General features: G+C 39.7%; 2 protein-coding genes across 2 annotated transcripts in view; one reads left to right on the forward strand and one right to left on the reverse strand.

Moving 5' to 3' along the window:
* Positions 1-685: 685 nt before the first annotated feature.
* LOC308609326 (melanoma antigen preferentially expressed in tumors-like) lies at positions 686-3,375 on the reverse strand (the record flags this gene model as incomplete). The annotated part of the gene is given in 4 exon segments (XM_081223013.1): positions 686-1,196; positions 2,031-2,633; positions 3,088-3,141; positions 3,143-3,375. Coding segments are annotated over 4 exon segments (1,401 nt in total).
* A 253-nt stretch (positions 3,376-3,628) lies between these two features.
* Positions 3,629-21,793, forward strand: part of LOC308609328 (nuclear RNA export factor 3-like) — a gene marked incomplete at both ends in the record, with an annotated part of 47,444 nt that continues 29,279 nt past the window's right edge. The window contains 4 exons of the mRNA XM_081223019.1: positions 3,629-3,730; positions 15,699-15,751; positions 17,061-17,237; positions 18,769-18,847. Coding sequence (XP_081079145.1) covers positions 3,629-3,730; positions 15,699-15,751; positions 17,061-17,237; positions 18,769-18,847 — 411 coding nt within the window. The remainder of the gene's footprint in view (positions 3,731-15,698; positions 15,752-17,060; positions 17,238-18,768; positions 18,848-21,793) is intronic.

A 21,793-nucleotide genomic window follows, 5' to 3' on the forward strand; every position in this document is an offset into this window, starting at 1 on the left:
AATGTCTACACTCTGAGGGAGATCAGGGACTTTATCTTTCTTAGCACATGGAAAAGTACCTAAATCATAACAGATACTTGGTGAATATGTGTGGAATAAGGAATAACTGAGCCAGGGGTCTGAGACCTGGGAAATCAGGCAGCAATATGCTGATGTAGATACCAGTAGGTAGTGGGCATAGTTTGTTTGTTTCCTTTTAGTTGCATGTGGTTTCTCATAAGCCACCTGAGGTAATCAGAAACACAAGAAGTTTGCAGGTCCCTAGAGGGTAAAATTATTCAACAACTACCACCTCTCGGAAGAGTTTCAATTGATCTGACTTGTGTCAAGTGCCCATAAATGGATAAGTGAACCAATCAGTGTGGATAAGGAATTGATGTACCATGACTGGGTCAGCTTACGTCACATACCCAACACTGTGGTTAGTAACCAGAAGATGTAGAGGGCAGTGGGCAAGAGATCCAGAGGACCTTTCAAATTCCTCTATTTCCTTTTAAAATTTCCTCTTTTATAGAGATCAGTTTACCTATCCAGTGTTCGTAACCCCAGTTTCCTAGAACATTAGAACATTACGTATGTGTCTCTACAAACTTGGGTTTCAGGCAAAAAAAAAAAAAAAGAAAAAAGTGAACGCTTTCATGGCCACACATCAGTGTTGAAACACCTCCTTGTACTGTGGAAATCACTATGAACAAGTGGCCCAATTCATGTCATCCCGCTGTGCCCCGTGCAGCATCGCCTGCAACTGAGCCTGAACTTCAGCAAGTTTTTGTTGGTCCAAACTGTCATGAAAATTCCCTTGCTCGTAGCAATGGAGAGGGACAGGATAAATCACATACTTCAGCTTCATCAAGGATGTCAAGTGTTGCAGAAGACTCTTGAGCACAGGCATTGTAATGGGATTGAAGCCAAAGCTAAGGACACGGAGGTGGGTACAGTGGCTCAGGGCTGGGAGGATGGCAGAGAGAGTAGAATCAGTTATCATACAATTGTTTATCTCCAGATGTTGCAGGGTGCTTGAGACCTTCTCCAGCAGAGCCTGGAAGGGCTCATATCCTTCTGAGAAGATCTCGTTGTTACTGAGACTCAGTTCCTTTAGGTGGGTGGCCTGAGAGCTCTTGGACAGGACAGTGATGTCTCTGTTAGAAAGGCTACAGTAAGATAGATACAGTGTATCCAACTGACGTGGCACAATGCTATAGAGAGAAAAATGTAAGGTTATTTCAGAAGAATGAGGGCAATGAGCCCCAAATTATAGGTACCTAAGGCTCTAGAATAAAGTACTGTGTTCACGGTTTGCAATAGGTGGTTGACATTGTGGACTTTGGGATCAGACTTTATACATTTGTGACCTTGAGAAAGTGACTTTACAACTCTGAGGTACAGGGATTTAATCTTGAAAACGTGCACAGTAGTAATTATTATAAAGAACTGCGGGAAAGATTAAGTGAAGAAATTGCATGCACTTAGTATATACGACATAATCAGTGTTGCATCTGATTCACTTATTTGGCGAGGATGGGTCTGGGAAAGCAGCCAACTGAGGGTTTCCTTTGACTAGTTCCCAGATGACAAGTTCTCCATTCAGGGTCTAAGGCTTGGGGGAAATACAGGAGCAAAATTATCTGGCAGTGTTAACTATTGGGGCCCATCCATGGGCATGTGCATTAGTCCTATAGCTTAATGTTTCTCCATCTGAATGCCTCCCCTTCCTCTCCAGAGAGCTGTAAAGTCCAATAGGAGAAGGACTGAGTCTTTTTCACCAATATATTTACAGACTTATTATAGTGTCTGCCCAGGGCCACTGAATGAATGAATGAATATATGAGCACAGCTTCCTTTTCTAACCTCATCTGCTGCTCACCATAAGGTACCCCTCTCTCCCCCGGCTAGGTTCAAACTCCCAGCAGTGCCTACACTGAGGTAAAAAGAGAAATGGGTTACAAGGAGCTTAGGAAGATCCAAGCATGGTCTCTTCTGTCTTAACAATGAGGTGTTCAAGGAGCACAGGTTCCTCCCCATCCCCTCACCTGAGAAGTTTGTGCAGTTGATTGGTGAGGCAGACGAGAGGCAAGCTGAGCTCCTGGAGGTTTTCCAGCCGCCCAAGGCAGAGGAGAAAAGATCTGAATTTCCTTCTCGTAGAAGATTTAAAGGGGATGTTACACAGAGTAAGGCTGTTCAGGTGGATCACCCGAGCCAAAAGGGTGAGGACTTCACTCAGATCAGCCTGATCCATTTCCAGGTGATCAATGCACCCCAGATCAAGAAACTGCAGGATACTTTTGTGGGCAGACATTCTATCGATTTGCAAATCTCTGCAGCAGATGTGCAAGGACCCAAAGTCCTGCTGAATTTTACTACAAAGGAAAGAGAGGAATTGCTCTGTTCTCAAGGTACTATTGAGGGAAATATCCACTAGTAATTCCATGGGTTCCTGAGCTGACTGAGGCGCAGACCCAGAATTACCAATCCCGAGGCGCCTGACACTATGCTGAGCTTCTTCTATCTTAAGGATAGAGCGCTGAGAGTATTTGCATGACTTAAAACAGAAAGGGAATGTGGTCCGAATCTCAGAGCATATTGTCTTACACTCCGGGTCATGCCTTAAATCTAGGATCCTCAGTCTGGGCCCCCTGTAAGGAAAGGAAGAGACAGAACACATGAGAGATAGCTGATTTTAATATAACCCAGCAAGATCAATGATGAGAAGCAGGGACAGTGCACTTTAACCCTGGTTTGCGCTTCACTGCCATTCACCAAGAAGTTCTTTCCACACAAATGCAGCGTCTTTCATCCTTTTCCCACCCCCTCCTTCACCTCCAGGCTTTCCCTGTCTCAATGCCCATATTCCGCTTGTGTGTAATCACACTCAAATCCATTCATAGTATCCTCAAGCACTTCTATTCTATAATCAACTCTATAAGGCAATAGAGTCCCGACGGTGACCCCAAGTGCTGACCGACAGCTCTGCAAAGACTGCAGTATTCACCATTGGCTACTGCTGGGAGATGGTTTAGTATTCCCCTGCCCCAGGCTACAGCATACCCTCCTGCTGACTCCCTGTGTCTCTATTGCTCTTAGCCTTACCAAGAGGAAGAGTTCTGGGCAGGGAGCATCTGCAGACCATCAATCATGGCTTCCAATGTCATAGTATGACTCCTGTGTGTTCAATGACCCAATGTGGAGACAGCGAAAAGGCCAAACCCTCACCATTGCCGTTAGCATCATCTTATTCCCACCCAAGAAGGCAGCGTTGAACAATGGAACAAAGAGGTCTCTTGGGATTTCGTCCAGGGCATGGATAGCTACAGGCTCATTATTCAGCAGACTCTTTGCAGCAAGCATTAGGAGTGTAACTGTGGTCTCTTGGTCCATCTTCAAAAACCTGCTTCAGAGTGGAGAATATTTAGAAATCCTGAGAAGATATCTATAGTCACTTCTTTGCTTCCAGGGTTAGCTATGGAAAAAATACTTATTGAATAAGTATGTGGTCAATCATAGGGCCAACTCAAGTGACCTCTACTATAGGAATAGAATGAAAATGGACTTGTGTGTAATTTAATTACATATGTGTACAAACACGTGCACACAAGCACACACACACACACACACACTTACATGAGATAAAATGCTATTAGAAATCAGAGGTACGTTAGCAGAAGACAATGCTTACCACCTAGCTGACTTCGTCAAATTATTTCCTCTTGAGGAGCTTCAAGACGGAGGAAGAGTAAGACATGGAGATCACCTTCCTCCCCACAAATATATCAGAAATACGTGTACATGTGGAACAACTCCTACAGAACACTTACTGAACACTGGCAGAAGTCCTCAGACCTCCCCAAAGGCAAGAAACTCCCCAAGGGCCTGGGTAGGGTAAAAGAAAAAAGAAAAAACAGTGACAAAAGAATAGAGACAGAACCTGCACCAGTGGGAGGGAGCTGTGAAGGAGGAAAGGTTTCCACACACTAGGAAGTCCCTTCGTGGGCAGAGACTGCTGGTGGTGAGGGTGGGAGTTTCGGATCCATGGAGGAGAGCGCAGCAACAGGGGTGCAGAGGAAAAAGTGGAGAGATTCCCGCTCAGGGGGTTGGTGCCGACCAGCACTCACCAGCTTGAGAGGCTTGTCTGCTCACCCGCCGGGGCGGGCGGGGGCTGGGAGCTGAGGCTCAGGCTTCGGAGTTCAGATCACAGGGAGAGGACTGGGGGTGGCTGCATGAACACAGCCTGAAGGGGTCTTGTGCGCCATGGCTAGCTGAGAGGGACACAGGGAAAATGTCTGGAGCTGCTGAAGAGACAATAAACTTTTCCTTGCCTCTCTGTTTCCTGGTGCACAAGGAGAGGGGTTTAGGAGCTCTGCTTAAAGGAGCTCCAGAGAAGGGAGCGAGGAAATAGTTAATCCAGTCCAGGAAGCACAGAGAGTCGCATACAGCATAAAACCAAGGAGAAACACGCCAAGACACATATGAATCAAACTATAAAAAATTAAATACAAAAAAGAAATATTAAAAGCAGCAAGGGAAAAACGACAAGTAACACATAAGGGAATCCCCATAAGGTAAACAGCTGATCTTCCAGCAGAAACTCTGCAAGCCAGAAGGGAGTGGCAGGACATATTTAAAGTGATGAAAGAGAAGAACCTACAACCAAGATTACTCTACCCAGCAAGGATCTCATTCAGATTTGAAGGAGAAATTAAAAGCTTTACAGACAACAAAAGCTAAGAGAATTCAGCACCACCAAACCGTCTTTACAACAAATGCTAAAGGAAGTGCTCTAGGCAAGAAACACGAGCGAAGTAAAAGACCTAAAATAAAAAAAAAAAACCCAAAACAATTAACAAAGTGGTAACAGGAACATACATATCGATAATTACCTTAAATGTAAATGGATTAAATGTGCCAACCAAGACATAGGTTGACTGAATGGATACAAAAACAAGACCCGTATATATGGTGTCTACAAGAGACCCACTTCAGACCTAGGGACACATACAGACTGAAAGTGAGGGGATGGAAAAAGATATTCCATGCAAATGGAAATCAAAAGAAAACTGGAGTAGCAATTCTCATATCAGACAAAATAGACTTTAAAACAAAGACTTTTACAGGAGACAAAGAAGGACAGCACATAATGATCAAGGGATCAATCCAAGAAGAAGATATAACAATTGTAAATATTAACGCACCCAACATAGGAGCACCTCACTACATAAGGCAAATACTAACAGCCATAAAAGGGGAAATTAACAGTAACCCAATCACATTAGAAGACTTCAACACCCCACTTTCACCAATGGAGAGATCACTCAAAATGAAAATAAATAAGGAAACACAAGCTTTAAATGATACATTAAACAAGATGGACTTAATTGATATTTACAGGACATCCCATCCAAAAACAACAGAATACACATTCTTCTCAAGTGCTCATGGAACATTCTCCAGGATAGATCATATCTTGGGTCACAAATCAAACCTTGGTAAATTTAAGAAAATTAAAATCGTATCAAGTATCTTTTCCGAACACAACACTATGAGACTAGATATCAATTACAGGAAAACATCTGGACGAAATACAAACACATGGAGGCTAAACAATACATTACTAAATAACCAAGAGGTCACTGAACAAATCAAAGAGGAAATCAAAAAATAGCTAGAAACAAATGACAATGAAAAGACGATGACCAAAAACCTATGGGATGCAGCAAAAGAAGTTCTAGGAGGGAAGCTTAGAGCAATACAATCCTACCTCAAGAAACAAGGAAGATCTCAAATAAACAACCTAACCTTACACATAAAGCAATTAGAGAAAGAAGAACAAAAAACCCCACACACTTAGCAGAAGGAAATGAATCATAAAGATCAGATGAGAAATAAATGAAAAAGAAATGAAGGAAACGATAGCAAAGATCAATAAAACTAAAACCTGGTTCTTTGAGAAGATAAACAAAATTGATAAAACGTTAGCCAGACTCATCAAGAAAAAAAGGGAGAAGACTCAAATCAGTAGAATTAGAAATGAAAAAGGAGAAGTAACAACTGACACTGCAGAAATACAAAGGATCATCAGATATTACTACAAGCGACTCTATGCCAATTAAATGGACAACCTGGAGGAAATGAACAAATTCATAGAAATGCACAACCTTCCCAGACTGAACCAGGAAGAAATAGAAAATATGAACAGACCAATCACAAGCACTGACATTGAAATGGTGATTAAAAATCTTCCAACAAACAGAAACCCAGGACCAGATGGCTTCACAGGTGAATTCTATCAAACATTTAGAGAAGAGCTAACACCTATCCTTCTCAAACTCTGCGAAAATATAGCAGCGGGAGGAACACTCCCACACTCATTCTACGAGGCCACCATCACTCTGATACCAAAACCAGACTAAGATGTCACAAAGAAAGAAAACTACAGGCCAATATCACTGAGGAACATAGATGCAAAAATCCTCAACAAAATCCTAGCAAACAGAATCCAACAGCACATTAAAATGATCATACATTATGACCAAGTGGGGTTTATCCCAGGAATGCAAGGATTCTTCAATATATGCAAATCAATCAACGTGATACACCATATTAAAAAACTGAAGGAGAAAACCCATATGATCCTCTCAGTACATGCAGAGAAAGCTTTTGACAAAATTCAACACCCATTTATGATAAAAACCCTCCAGAAAGCAGGCACATAGGGAAACTTCCTCAACATAATAAAGGCCATATCTGACAAATCCACAGCCAACATCGTCCTCAATGGTGAAAAAATGAAACCATTTCCACTAAGATCAGCAAATTGACAAGGTTGCCCACTCACGCGACTATTATTCAACATAGTTTTGGAATTTTTAGCCACAGCAATCAGAGAAGAAAAAGAAATAATAGGAATCCAAATTGGAAAAGAAGTAAATCTGTCACTGTTGGCAGATGACATGATACTATACATAGAGGATCCTAAAGATGCTACCAGAAAAGTACTAGAGCTAATCAAGGAATTTGGTTAAGTAGCAGGATACAAAATGAGTGCACAGAAACCTCTTGCATTCTTATACATTAATGATGAAAAATCTGAAAGAGAAATTAAGGAAACACTCCCATTTACCATTACCACAAAAAGAATAAAATATCTAGGAATAAACCTACCTAAGGAGACAAAAGACCTGTGTGCAGAAAATTACAAGACACTGATGAAAGAAATTAAAGATGATAGAAATAGATGGAGAGATATACCATGTTCTTGGATTGGAGGAATCAACACTGTGAAAATGGCTCTACTACCCAAAGCAATCTACAGATTCAATGTAATCCCTATCAAACTACCACTGGCATTTTTCACAGAACTACAACAAAAAATTTCACAATTTGTATCAAAACACAAAAGACCCCGAATAGCCAAAGCAGTCTTGAGAAAGAAACACAGAGCTGGAGGAATCAGGCTCCCTGACTTCAGACTATACTACAAAGCTACAGTAATCAAGACAGTATTTTACTGGGACAAAAAAAGAACTATAGATCAATGGAAGAGGATAGAAAGCCCAGAGATAGACCCACACACATACAGACACCTTATCTTCAATAAAGGAGGCAAGAATATACAGGGGAGGAAAGACAGCCTCTGCAATAAGTGGTGCTGTGAAAACTGGACAGCTACATGTAAGAGAATGAAATTAGAACACTCCCTAACACCATACACAAAAATAAACTCAAAATGGATTAAAGACCTAAATGTAAGGCCAGACACCATCAAACTCTTCGAGGAAAACAGAGGCAGAACACTCAATGACATACATCACAGTAAGATCCTTTTTGACCCACCTCCTAGAGAAATGGAAAAAAAAACAAAGATAAACAAATGGAACCGAATGAAACTTAAAAGCTTTTGCACAGCAAAGGAAACCATAAACAAGACAAAAACACAACCCTCAGAATGCAAGAAAATATTTTCAAATGAAGCAACTGACAAAGGATTAATCTCCAAAGCTTACAAGCAGCGCACGCAGCTCAATATCAAAAAAACAAACAACCCAATCCAATAATGGGCAGAAGACCTAAATAGACATTTTTCCAAAGAAGATATACCAATTGCCAACAAACACATGAAAGGATGCTCAACATCATTAATCCTTAGAGAAATTCAAATGAAAACTACAATGAGATATCATCTCACACCAGTCAGAATGGCCATCATCAAAAAATCTACAAACAATAAATGCTGGAGAGGGTGTGGAGCAAAGGGAACACTCTTGCACTGCTGGTGGGAATGTGAATTGGTACAGTCACTATGGAGAACAGTACGGAGGTTCCTTAAAAAACTAAAAATAGAATACCATACGACCCAGCAATCCCACTACTGGGCATATACCCTGAGAAAACCATAATTCCAAAAGAGTCATGGACCACAGTGTTCATTGCAGCTCTATTTACAATAGCCAGGACGTGGAAGCAACCTAAGTGTCCATCAACAGATGAATGGATAATGAAGATGTGGCACATATATACAATGGAATATTACTCAGCCATAAAAGGAATGAAACTGAGTTATCTGTAGTGAGGTGGATGGACCTAGAGACTGTCATACAGAGTGAAGTAAGTCAAAAAGAGATAAACAAATACCGTATGCTAACACATATATATGGAATCTAAAAAAAAAAGGAAAGAAAATGGTCAGAAGAACCTAGGGGCAAGATGGGAACAAAGATGCAGACCTACTAGAGACTAGACTTGAGGATACAGGGAGGGGGAAGGGTAAGCTGGGACAAAGTGAGAGAGTGTGAAGGACTTATATGCACTACCAAACGTAAAATAGATCGCTAGTGGGAAGCAGCTGCAGAGCACAGGGAGATCAGCTCGTTGCTTTGTGACCAAATAGAGGGGTGGGATAGGGAGGGTGGGAGCGAGGGAGATGCAAGAGGGAAGAGATATGGGGACATATGTGTACGTATAACTGATTCACTTTGTTATAAGGCAGAAGCTGACACACCATTGTAAAGCAATTATACTCTAATAAAGATGTTAAAAAATCATTTTCTCCCAAAAGGATACAAACCAATAAGAAGGGAAATCTATATTTACACAAAAGCCACACCCTCATCATTACTTGAAAATGGAAAAGGCCAAAAATTCAAAAGAATTGTGAGTAAAAAAGAAAAATCTTGAATCCTGGCATAAGATTTGTCACACTCCCATTACCAGGCTTTGTGGAAAACAAAAGACAGACCAAGAAAAGCTGCCAAGAGAGAGGAAAGAAGATGGAAAAGGGATGAAAGCTCATCTAGAATGCCTAAGCCCAGAATAAATCTAAAAATACCAAAAAGGTGTCCTAGAATATGAAAGCCCGGACTACAGGGAACGTACTCCACAATCAGAGCTTATGAAGGGACAGGGATGATTTGAAGTGCAGTCTTTGAAAGATATAACTCTTAGGGAAGAATAAAGGCAAACAGTTAGGGAGAAGCACCCATCGGCACTTGGGTAATGACGGAGAAAAGAAACAAAAGGGGAAAATTAAGGATCTTGCAAGACATAAGAGAACCGCAAAATCAGAGCACTCAGGACTTCTCCCTTCATCACCAAAACAAACAAACAAAATAAAAAGGATTTGGACTTTGCCATACTAACAAAAAATCACATTATTAAACTAGGAATCTTGTTGAAAAAAACCAATATCATACAGATGAACAGAATGAAGGGAATTCCATACCAAACTTTAAAAAAAAAAAAAAGAGGGATGAGGAAACAAAAGTGAATATATATTAAACAACCATGAAGGAGAAAAAGACTGGAAGTCATCACTCCAAACAAAATTAATTACACTCAAGCAAGCATTGGAGGATAGGAAACCCACCTTAAACAGAATATTTTAAAAAATGAAAAGACAGTGACTGACTAAAAAGAAAGGCTGAAGCAAAGATTTTTTAACCAACTGGGGTGTCCCTTAAATATCACAGCCTATAGAAAAAGCTTTTCAACTTGCAGAAACTTAGGAAATTCTGCACCCCTCAGCCCTTCCTAAGGAATCTACTAGAGCAGGGGTCTGCAAACTGGCCCAATGATCCAAATCCAGCCCACTGCTTGATTTTGTAAATAAAGCTCTATTGGAACAAAGCCATGATCAATCATTTATGTATTGTTTATGAATGCTTTTGCACTACAGTAGCAAAGTTGAGTAGAGAGACAGTGACACTGTGACCCAGGAACTTACAATACTTCCTATACTTCTCTTTACAGAATGTTTGTCAAGTAATTTAAAACAGGAACTGGGATTGTGGTCCCACTGCGATGAGAAGGAAAACTTCACCAAAATACCTAATGGAGAGTATTTTACATACAATAGTAAAATCAAGGTGGAGGAAAGAGGAGAAGACTAATGTACAAAAGGTTTATGCTGTGAAAAAAGAACACAGAAACTGTGCAACTAAAAATGAGAGAAGGGAGAGAAGTAGAAGGAAATAGAACAAACATTTTATCATAATGCAGTAGGTGAGTGTTAAATGATACGGGAGGAAAAAATGCATAGACCAGAGGGTAAAGTGTTAAGAAAACAGGTGGTTCAGAATGATTTTAAGAAAGCATTAAACGTGACCAAAAACATGTCTTAATGACAAAAGCCAAAACTCACAAAGAAGATATAACCCTTAGGAATATTTATGCACCAATAACAAACAAACACCTTTATAAACCAAAAATGAAAGGAGACGTAGATAAAATAATAACAGGAAACAGTAACAGTAGGAGATTTAATACACCAAACTCAGTCTAAGGCTGATCAAGTCATATAAAAAAAAGAGAAAGCTAATCAATAATGTTATATAGGGAATATATATTTGTCAAAATGGATCATAATTATCTCACAGAGATTAGATAATTGATTTCTATAAAGTAGAAAAAGTACAAACAATCCTCTAACCCCAAAGCAGTAAAAGTTAGTAACAAAAATTGAAAACAGAAAGCCCTTTCCACCTGAACAAAATTTTTAAGGCTTCTCAAACTGTTGAACATAAGAGGAAATGCAAACTGAAGTTGTAAAGAAATTTTTTAAAGGAATGACTATGAAAAACTACATATCGGCATCTATGGGATACATTTAGCGCGGTGATCTGAGGCAAATTCACACAGGATGCACTTTTATGAGTAAAAATGGAAGAATGAAGATAAATTAATTAAAGTATGGCCTCAAAAAATGAAAAAAAAACCAGCTAGGAAAAAAAGAACAACTAAAGAAAGCAAAATATAAAAGCAGAAATGAATGAGATACAAAATAGAAAAACGAAATCTTGTTTTTCAAAATGAACAAACCCCTAGCTGGCTTGATGAAGGAAGAAAGGGAGAGATCACACATAGACAAAATAATAAATGACAAAGGAGAAATAATCATCGAAACAAAAAAAAAGAGATTACTTTGCCAACATCTATGCAAATAAACGTGAAAATCTATATGAAATAGGTAACTTCCTAGATAAATACAGATTACCAAAGTTCTGATTCTTGTGTTAGAAAGCTTAAATTAGGCAATTTTCAAAGAAGAAATAAAGTTATTACAGCAATACCCCCAAGAAGCACCTTGCTCAGATGGTTTTACAGGTGAATTCTAGTAAACCATCAAAGATCAAAAGGTACCAAAGCTCTATGAGTTATGTAAGAACATTAGAAAGGAAGGAAACTTCCCTAACTTCTTTTATGAAGCCAGTAGGATGCTAACAGGTAAAACGTAGATACCAAAATACTAAATAGAATATTAGCAAACATCCAACAGTACATTTAGAAACTAATATACTGTGATGAAGTGCAATTTATTCCATTAATACAGGGCTGGTTCTATATTAGGAATTCCATTGATATCATTCACCATAGTAATATAATTAAGGACAAATATCATATGATTAAAACCACAGATGCCAAACAAATCTTTGGGAAACTTCAACACCCATTCAGTGTTAAGAAAAGAAAAACCTCAAGAAATGGGAAAGAGGGATGCATTCTTAACATGATAAAAGATATATAATTAATTCCTCATGCAAGTATTTTATTTAGTGGGGGACTACCAGAGGTTTTCCAATAAGGTCAGGAACAAGAAAAGTATGCCCATTATATCATTCCTGTTCAGTCTTCAACTACAAGCATTAGTCAGTTGACTAGAGAAATCAATTAGATTTATGAGAATGAATAACAAGCAGTAAAGCCACCTCTGTGTGCAGATGATATTACTGTACACCTGAAAAGCCCTATAGAAACAACGACAGATTAAGCAAAACAATAAGAGAGATCAGCAAGGTAGTAGGATATAAAGTTACATACAAAAGTCAATGGTCTTTGTGTACACTCACACACACACAGCTAGAGGACACTTTAGTAGAGAAAATTCCATATACAATAGCAAAAACAAACCTTAAATGCATAGAAATAAATTTAATGAGAGCATCTATGCAAGGAAAAATTTTAGACACTCCTGAATGACATAGAAGGAAACTTAAATAAGCACAAAGACATTGGTCAATGTTCTTGGATAGAATAACTCAACATTAAAAAGATGTCGGTTCTCCCTAAACTAATGTATAAATTTAATATAATCTCAAAAATATCAGCAAACGTTTTTATGTTGTTAGATCAATGGATAGTAAAATTAATATTTTTTTTTAAAATCATGCAAGAATAGCCAGGATATAAGTGAAAAAGAAAACCTATAATTGGGGAGTAATGATACCAGGCATTAAAGCACGCTATAAAGCCTCGGTAATTATAACACTGTGGTACTGGTACATGAATAGACAAATAGTCCAGTGAAACAGAATAGGAGACCCAGAAAAACAACCATAATATATGGAAATTTCAGTATATGATGAAAGGGCATTTAAAATCACTGAGGCAAAGATGGACGTTCAATAAATGATGCTGGAACAACTGAGACATTTGGGAAAAGAATCAGTGTAGATCCATATCACACACTATACACAAAAATAAACTGTAAATGGGTTAGGAATCTAAACAAATGAAACCATAACAAAATCTTTAAGAAAATATGGCAGGACCTTGCTTTAACCTCAGCATAGGGAAAGACTTTCTAACTGTGACTCAAATTTCCAGAGGCAATGAAAGAAAACAATGATCTGTGTGACTACAAAGGATTTTTTTAATGTACAGCAAACACATCATAACTAAATCAAAAGGCAATTGACAAATTGAGATAAAGTATTTGCAGCAAGCCTCCCGGACAAATGAATAATAGTCCAAGTATATACAGAACTCTGAAGTACGGAAGGACAAAAGGCTAATATTTCTACAGAAAAATGGGAAAAGATATGAGCAGATAATTCACAAAAAATATATAAAACAGTCCTCAAAATATAGAGTCAAACTTTCTCATAATTAGACAAATGCATACTAAGACAATGCCGAGATATCATTTCTCACCTACCACATGAACAAAGGTCACAAAAGTAGGGCAACATGTTCTGTTACTGAGTCTGTGGGGAGACAGTCACAGTAGCTAGTGGGAGTGAAAACCAGTACAACCCTTCTGGAGAGAAATTTGGAAATACCTAACAGAAATACACATGCACTTCACTTTTGGCCCAACAATACTACTGCTGGGAATAAAACTTGAAGATCCATTTCCACCAACACAAAAGTACTTATGCCTAAGGTTATTCACTGCAGCATTGTTTGTCATTGCAGAGTGTTGAAAACAAGTTAAATGCCCCTACATATGTCAGCAGAGTCCAATGCAGCTGTAAAAAACACAGAAACAAAAATAAAAACAAAAAAGCAATGAAGCCCTCTATGGCATAAAGAGTTTTTTTATGGAATGCTGTTAACTGAAAAAGGAAAAGTGCAAAGGAGCATTATAAGGTGCCGTCCTTCATTTAATAAACAAGGGAATATAAGAAAACATATATGGATCAGTTCATTTGTGCAGAGTAAACACAGGAAAGATTAAACCAGAAACTAAAGAGATTGGTTATCTACAGGGGGAGTGTGGGAAATAAGTGGGGAACGGGAAGGGGTTAGAAGGCATGACGAAAGAGTGACACTTGTCTAATAGATGTTTCTGTGCAGCCCTGACTCTTTGAATCACAGTAATATTTCACATACCCCAGAATTAATTAAAAAATCAAAATCAACTAAGATGTGGGGAGGAGGCAAGCTCAAATACAAACACCAAAAAATTAACCTAACTATATGACAAGTGAATGTCTTAACCACAGCTGAAGAGGTGAGAAAGAAAATAGCTAAGCTAAGCAATGTGGGGAAATAGTACTTCTTTGATTGCATCCTCTGAGGCCTAAGGCATAAAGAACTGTACACAAACACAAGTTATCAAATCTGTTTCTAACAGGTGTATTGGGTAGCATTTCTGCAAGTACTTCATGTATATATCAGGAATGAACAAGTAAGTAAATATTGAAGATAAGGAGAGCCAGGTCACACAAAGAAGTTACAAACAAGGCTACAATGGATTAACATAAGAAGTATCAGTATGAGCTCCTGGCTTTCAATATCTATACATATAGGTAGAGAAACTGAGAAGTATCTGTAAACATGAGTATATGCATACAATATATTTCCTTCATTTGTGGATGGAGAGGGAGGACTTAGCAGCAATGAAACCGCAATAGCAATGAACACACACTGAGATATTGGTTTCTAAATGTCATTTTCCAAGGAAAGGAAGCTTGGCTCTTTGCAGAAGTGTTTTTTGTTTTTATTTCAGGGCCGTGGTGGGGACAAAAACACAAGATGAACAGGAATACCTTACAGTGTCAGCAAGGAAGTACACAAAAAAGGATCAGGTCTTGCTGAAAGAACACAGACCCCACCAAAAGAAGCTTGCAGTCACCAAAGCTGGAACAATTCAAGAAACTAAATAATGATATAATTTGATTATAAGTCACAATGTAACATAGTTATTCATGACTCAATACTGACATAAATAATTTGATTAGTTATTTGATTCAATAATTTGAAATAAAACAATTTTTATAAACAAGTTGAAAATCTATACATACATAAATGGGGGAGAAAAGACAGCTCTTCAGAATTCCAATGAACCAATGTAGTAGGAATAAGGAAATAGAAAGTCACCATTAAGTCATAATTGTTGTAGGCAAGATCAACAGATGGATTTTAAAAGTCGTGAATAACAGTCTGAGAAGAAATAGGATATTTTCATAGTCTGAAAGTATTTCCTACACGATATTTATTACTTACAAATAGGAAAACAGTACCATTACAATGGAGCCACACAGTTGTCCCCACCTTAATCAAGTGTTGCAAATAAATAGCATCATTAATACAACATATGGACATCATGTACCCCCACACATGATGCTTGGAGAAGGGAACAGAATCGCTTTTGCAGCGCCGTGGTATAAGACCTAGAATTAAGGCACAGTGACATGTATGCCTTGACATTTGCGGGAAAACCCAGAGGGTCTCAAATGGACTCACCACAAGTTCCCATTCCCCTTTTGTGCTCCCAGGAAGAAGGTCCCCTAGCCAAAGAACCAGCCTTATCATGGGAACTAGCCACAGTGCCGGCTCGCCCCTGACTATCAGGTTTCAGTTCCCTACCAGCTCACAGAAGTATTCAAACAAGCCAATCACATCCTCCCATGTGAACCAAGGGTCACCTCGTCCTCTTGCTACTACAGACTGTCCCCCACAGCCCCTGCTTGTTCACTCTCTTCCAGAGAATGACTCCTGTGGGGCTCTACCTCGCCAGTAGTGTCCTCCTCCCCAGGCTGTGAGTAAATGTTACTAATAAGCAGCTGTGCGGAGTATCTGTCCAGTGTCAGGTGTCGTGTGTTCAGCCACCCCCATAACACTAGGGTGGAAATTCCTCCATCATCAATGGGATGAAGGGGAGGAGAATAAAACCGGTATTGTTGCCAAAAATTTGTAATTTCAATCAAATCACAAGAACACATCAGAGAAACCCTAGTTGACACACATTCTATAAAATACCTGACCAGTATCTTCAAAAGCGTCAAGACTGGGAAACACCCAGAAAGCTTAAGGAACTGTCAGCCTGGAGGAGACTAAGAAGTGATGGCCAAATGCAATGTGGTATCCAGAATGGGATGCTGGAATAAAAAATGAGATTACTGGGACAAATGGTGAAATTCAAATAAAGTATGTAAATTAGTTAATAGTACTGCATCAATGTTAATTTCCTAATTTTGATAATTTTTCTATGGCTATATAAGATGTTAACATTAGGGAAAGCTGGGTGAAGGCTTTCTATACTGTTCGCAAAGTTTCTGTGAGCCTAAAATTATTTCAAAATAAAGAATTTTTTAAAAAGTTCAGTGGTTAAAGGAATGGTTATGGTATAAACGACACTGTTTAATAATAGTTTAACTAATTGAAATACGGTTGGGAGGATGGATAAATGCTCGTGCCACATCATCCAGCACAAAACTATTTCAAACTGCTTTAGAGAGCCCATTAAAATAAATGAAAGTGCAGTCATCTCCAAGATGTAGATGAGTATTTATCTGCTCTTCAGAAGATAACCATTTGAAGTATAAAAGCAATGAAATACCATATATATATATAGATAAGGAGAGACCAGAGAGAGATAGAGGTGGGGGAGGGGGGAGAGAGAGACAAACATTTCAATACTTACAATTTAAAGTCTGAGGTATCAAAACAAACCGCAAACAAAACTGAGGTGCAAAGGAGAAACACAATTTTTTTTTCTTAACAAGCGGGAGGCTGATTGAGGGATTTCAAAGAGAGAGTGCGAAATGATTAGCCACACAACTGAAGCGAATCACAGCTGAGGAAAGAGGAACGCACGGCGCGTGGACAGGACAGTGGACCCAGCAATCCGTTCGACTGCCTTTCTTATTAACCCCCAAACTTTGATCCTGGGTAATTTAATTTAGGTCAATAGAGGCGTAATTTATAGAAAGAATGCTGTTGTAATTTACCTGATTGGAACAAGAGTTGGAAAAAACTTGAGCTGTCCAAGACCCCAGTAGTAGGAGCAGTTTCCTCCCTCTCCGGAGATCACAGCGGACACGCCTCAGTGTTGCCATCCGCCTCAGTGTTGGCGGCACGTGGTGTCTTAATGGCTCCCTCTCAAAGTTAAGCTCACCGGAAAAGGACTTGGATTGGTGCAGCTCGGGTCACGTGACCCCCTATAGCTCAATGTATAAGGTACTGGGAGGCGGGGCCAGATTCCCGACCCCGCCCAGAGGGACCGAGGGGAGAGAGCCTTATGGGTGAGAGGGTTCTTCTTAGGTGCCAGCCCCACCCTCCTGCATCTCCTTGGCCCAGTGTCTCTCCTTGTGGCCTGGGCACCGCCTGGCCAGGGTTTCTGCCAGGCGGCTCTCAGACCTAGAGAAACGACATCCAAATTCATAGGCTACACAACAGAGGGTGTGAACTTAAAAACGAGTGGCGGGCTTCCCTGGTGACATTTTTAATGTTTTTTAATGTTTTTAATTTTAATGTTTAATATTTTGTGATTAGGCTAATTTGTTGAGATGGAACACTTGAAAATATCTAGTAAGCAACTAACAAAAAAAGTTCACATATATTTACCATGTTATCAAAGAGTTCACATGACACTGTTTCATAAAAAATAAAAAATTTCAATTTTAGACTTGACAGTTTATCTGTGTGGTGTGTGCATTTCTGTCTTACACTTCTTTTACCCCCAAATGTTCACACACTTATGTGCAGATTTTTCTTCACCTCTCTCAGTGGCTGGACTTTTCTCAGGGCATTGAGATCCAGGAAGGGATTGTAGACATGGTGTGGAAAATTCCAGAAATGTCCAACTAATGCACTGGAGCCCAATCTCCTCTCTCCTTCCCTCTGCCTTGAAACCTCTCTGGTCTGGAACTTTCAGAGCTACAATTCCGGCTCTGACCATAGGGGCATCTATCTACATTGAGGACTTTTTTTTTTTTTAAAGGAAAATACATGATTTGTTTTCTTTTACTGTCATTACAGGGACCCACAAAACTCTGACTGCTATTTCGTTGATAGTTTTCAGGTCTGTTCTTTGTTGTTTGGTTTTTGGAAGTTTTTGTTTTTTGGTATTATCTCTCTGAGGTGGGCTGAGGTTAATTCCAGCCATTTGACTATTTTCAGAAAATTCTGTTATTTTGTACTAACTTAAGACAATCTCCCACACTACAGCAATAACTTAGTAAATCTCTGCTTGGAGAAGTCATCTTCCATTCCGTGGAGCTCAGTTTCAGTCTCTGTTTCCCCAGGTAGCATCTGAATGACCCTAGACAAGCTCCAGCACCTCAGTAAGCCTCAGCAACCTTGGAAAGTTGGTGATTTTGATATCAGAGTCCCCTTGTGAGGAATTCATGAAAGAATAGAGGCAATGTAGCAAGTACAGAGCCTGGCCTACAGCTGGCACACAGAGTTCTCTGGGTTTGCCGAACGAAGGAACACAATGTAGTGTAGCTGAACCAGAGTCTGGCATACAGAGCTCCCTGTGTTTGTAACCAGAAGTACCAAGGTTCCCTAAGCCTCCTGATTCCAGATGCCCTCCTCTGCAAGGGGTGGTACAGTTGGAAAGAGTTCCCTGGGTGTTAGGCTGGTAGCAAACTCAGGGGGCAGTAATTACAGGAAGTGAAGTCTCCTCTGGCCCCCAGGACTATCCTCCTCTATGCTCTTGGGGAAGGGACTTCCTGTTAGGACTCCATCTTGTTTGTGTGGCTCTGACAAAGTGGTTTGGGGCTTGCACTCTCCTTCTTCGGCAGCCCTTCCTGATATTCTCCAAACCTCCAGCTCCAGACCCACAGATTCTCTTCACGAGCAGCCTGTGAGGAGGGTGGTGACAGATCACTGCCTTCAGGCCACCCCATGGGTGAGTTGGTCAGCATGAGACCTTGTCCTCAGATCCCCACAGGGCAGGAGGGATTCCGGGTTCCCTCCCTAACCTCAACCCACAGGACCCCCAGCAAGCTGACCCCCCTTTAGAGAAGGCATGCAGAGGGCTCAGGCTCACTATTTCCCACTCTCTTGAGGAAATGGGCCAAGTGGGCTCTGACACACCCATCCTGATTCCATGTGGAAAACCTCCCCTCGGGCTTCCCTGGTGGCGCAGTGATTGAGAGTCCGCCTGCCGATTCAGGCGACACGTGTTAGTGCCCTGGTCCGGGAAGATCCCACATACCGTGGAGCAGCTGGGCCCGTGAGCCATGGCCGCTGAGCCTGCGCATCCGGAGCCTGTGCTCCGCAACGGGAGAGGCCGCAACAGTGAGAGGCCCGCGTACCGCAAAAAAAAAAAAAGAAAACCTCCCCTCTTATGGAAATGGCCCTGGCTGAGGTGAATTATTTCCCCTGGCTAAGGAAAAGGCAAAAGTCATGTGATCTTCTCAGGTCTAGGGTTTGGAGAGTAGGGAGTGTCATCTAGGTGGGGCGTGGGATTGTGTAAACTAATATTCCTTGGATTTATACGAGGTGGAGGAGGGGCAGAAAACCCACCATTACCACTGAATATTACATTAACTAGTCAGGGTAAATTGTATTAGTCCATAGAAGCTTACTGAGGCTTGCTTTCTTACCCAGCATATGATCTATTCTGGAATGTTCGATGAGTAGTTCTTATGAGCATTGTTCTATGTCAATTAAATACATTTGTTAAGTAACATTTTGTTGTTTTTTTTTTATTTAAAAAATCTCCTTGTTATTTTAATTGGAATACTATTATTTCACAGATCAACTTAAACAGAACTAACGTTTTTTATGATGTTGAATCTTCCTAACCTAGTATTGTATTTTTTTTATTAGTTTCTGCTTTATAACAAAGCTTCTCCCTCTAGCTGAGTTTTTGTCTGCCATTTTGTGCATCACTCAGTGAGCTATGTTAAAATTTCCCACTGTGACTGTGACTTCGTCCATGCTCTATTTCTGTTAGATTTTGCTTTGCATATTTTGGCTCTATTTTAGGACATGCATACAAATTTAGAATTTTATATTAATATCTCCTTATTGCATTGAACCTGTTATCACAAAGAAATCTCCTTCTTTCTCTAGTGATGCTTTTTTCTTTAAAGTGTACCTTTTCTTTTACTGATAGGGTTATACCAGCTTTCTGTAGGTTACTGTGGAAAAGGTATACATTTTGCCATTTTTTTGATTTTCAAATTTTCTAGATGATTAAAATTTGCATGTGTCTCTTTTCAGGAGCATTTGATGGAAGGTTTCTTGTCCAGTCTGATAATAGCTGTCTTTCTATTTGGAATATTAATCTGAAATTTTTAATGTAAAAGTAGATGTAATTTGGTTTATATATACTATCTTACTGTATATTTATTTTTGTCTCTTCTAAATTCTTTTTCCTTTCCTTTCCTTTGAAATGATTAACATTTTATAACTATTAAATTGTTACCTCAAGTGGCTAGATAAACATTCTTTTGCCATTCTTGTAGTGCTTACCCTTCAGATTACAATGTACATTTTTGCCCTTTCAGTCTAGTGTTAGTTAATTAGTTCTTTAAAACTCCTCAGACAATTAGGGGACCTTGAGACACTTTGATTCCATATACCCTCCAAATTTATTGTCATGCATTTTCATTGTCTATATATTTAAATCCCCAGAAGAAATTACTATCATTGTGTTATATAGTCAACACTCATTTAAATTTGCCTACATATTCACAAATGTCATTAGTCTTTCTTTCCTGTATCTACGTGCCTCCACCTGGGAGGATATTTCTTCTGCCCAAAGAAGAGCCTGTAACATTTCTTTGAGTTTGAGTCTTCTGGTCACATATTTTCCGAGTTTTTGTTACATGATGATGAAATGAATGCATATTTTAGGACTGTTTGTCCTTAAAGCATACTTTTTCTCCTATTACAATAATACTGTTACACTGAGTTGATATCTTGTTACTTTTGGAAACTTCTCAACAAAGATCTCTTCAAATACCACTTCTCCACTGTTCCCTCCTCTTCTTTCCGGGACTCCCATTAACCATGTGTTAGCTATGTTCACTGCATCACCTTTAATTATCTCCCCCTCGCTTTTGGTATTCTCCATGCTATGTCTCTCCAGGCTCCATTCTGGATCTTTTCATCGGCCTTATCGTTCATATCTCTAATTCTTCCGTCAGGCAGGGAGGTCACCTTTGACCCTTGAACCATCACACCAGGGTAGATTTCAGGGTAGGTTTTATTGTGCCCCTAGAGCCAAGCAGAGAAGAGAGAGTTAGAGGTGAAAAGCCACTTGTCCCAGGTCACATAACCTGAACCAAGCAGAGCAGGGACTAACATCACAGACTAAACCCTGGGTCCAGACCCTTTCCTCTGTGCTTGTTTTCTTCTTGGCTGTGAATGCTCCCCACCTCTCATTTCCTGAGAAGTGGAACCACAGTGAAGTTTCTAAGCCTTTTTTTAGCACTGTGACACATTTCTCTTTAGATTATAAAGTCAGTGATATTTCTTCATTAGCCATGAGAACTTTCCCAGGAATTTTTCTGGTACTGGGCCCATTGATGTGTTGTTCTCAATTTCAGAGAACATTGATCAAGTGAACACTTTACAAAGAAAAGCAAGATGCAGGGGTATCTACCGAAGGAGACAGAGCTCTTGGTCTCAACAGGCCACATCCCAGCAGCAGCAAGATAGAGAATCACTGCAAAGTGATGCTCACGTGGAAATCCAAACAAGATAGTAAGTGACGAGGCAGCATGGCTGACAAGTATCAACCAGTGAAAAACAAAACCTTGTAGTTAAATATGTCATTCTTCTCTCTAACCTGGAAGAGTGAGGAATGATGGGATCAGGATAACGGTTGAGCAATCTTTAT

This window comes from Mesoplodon bidens (assembly GCF_964165515.1).
Source record: "Mesoplodon bidens genome assembly, chromosome: X".
NCBI lineage: Eukaryota > Metazoa > Chordata > Mammalia > Artiodactyla > Ziphiidae > Mesoplodon > Mesoplodon bidens.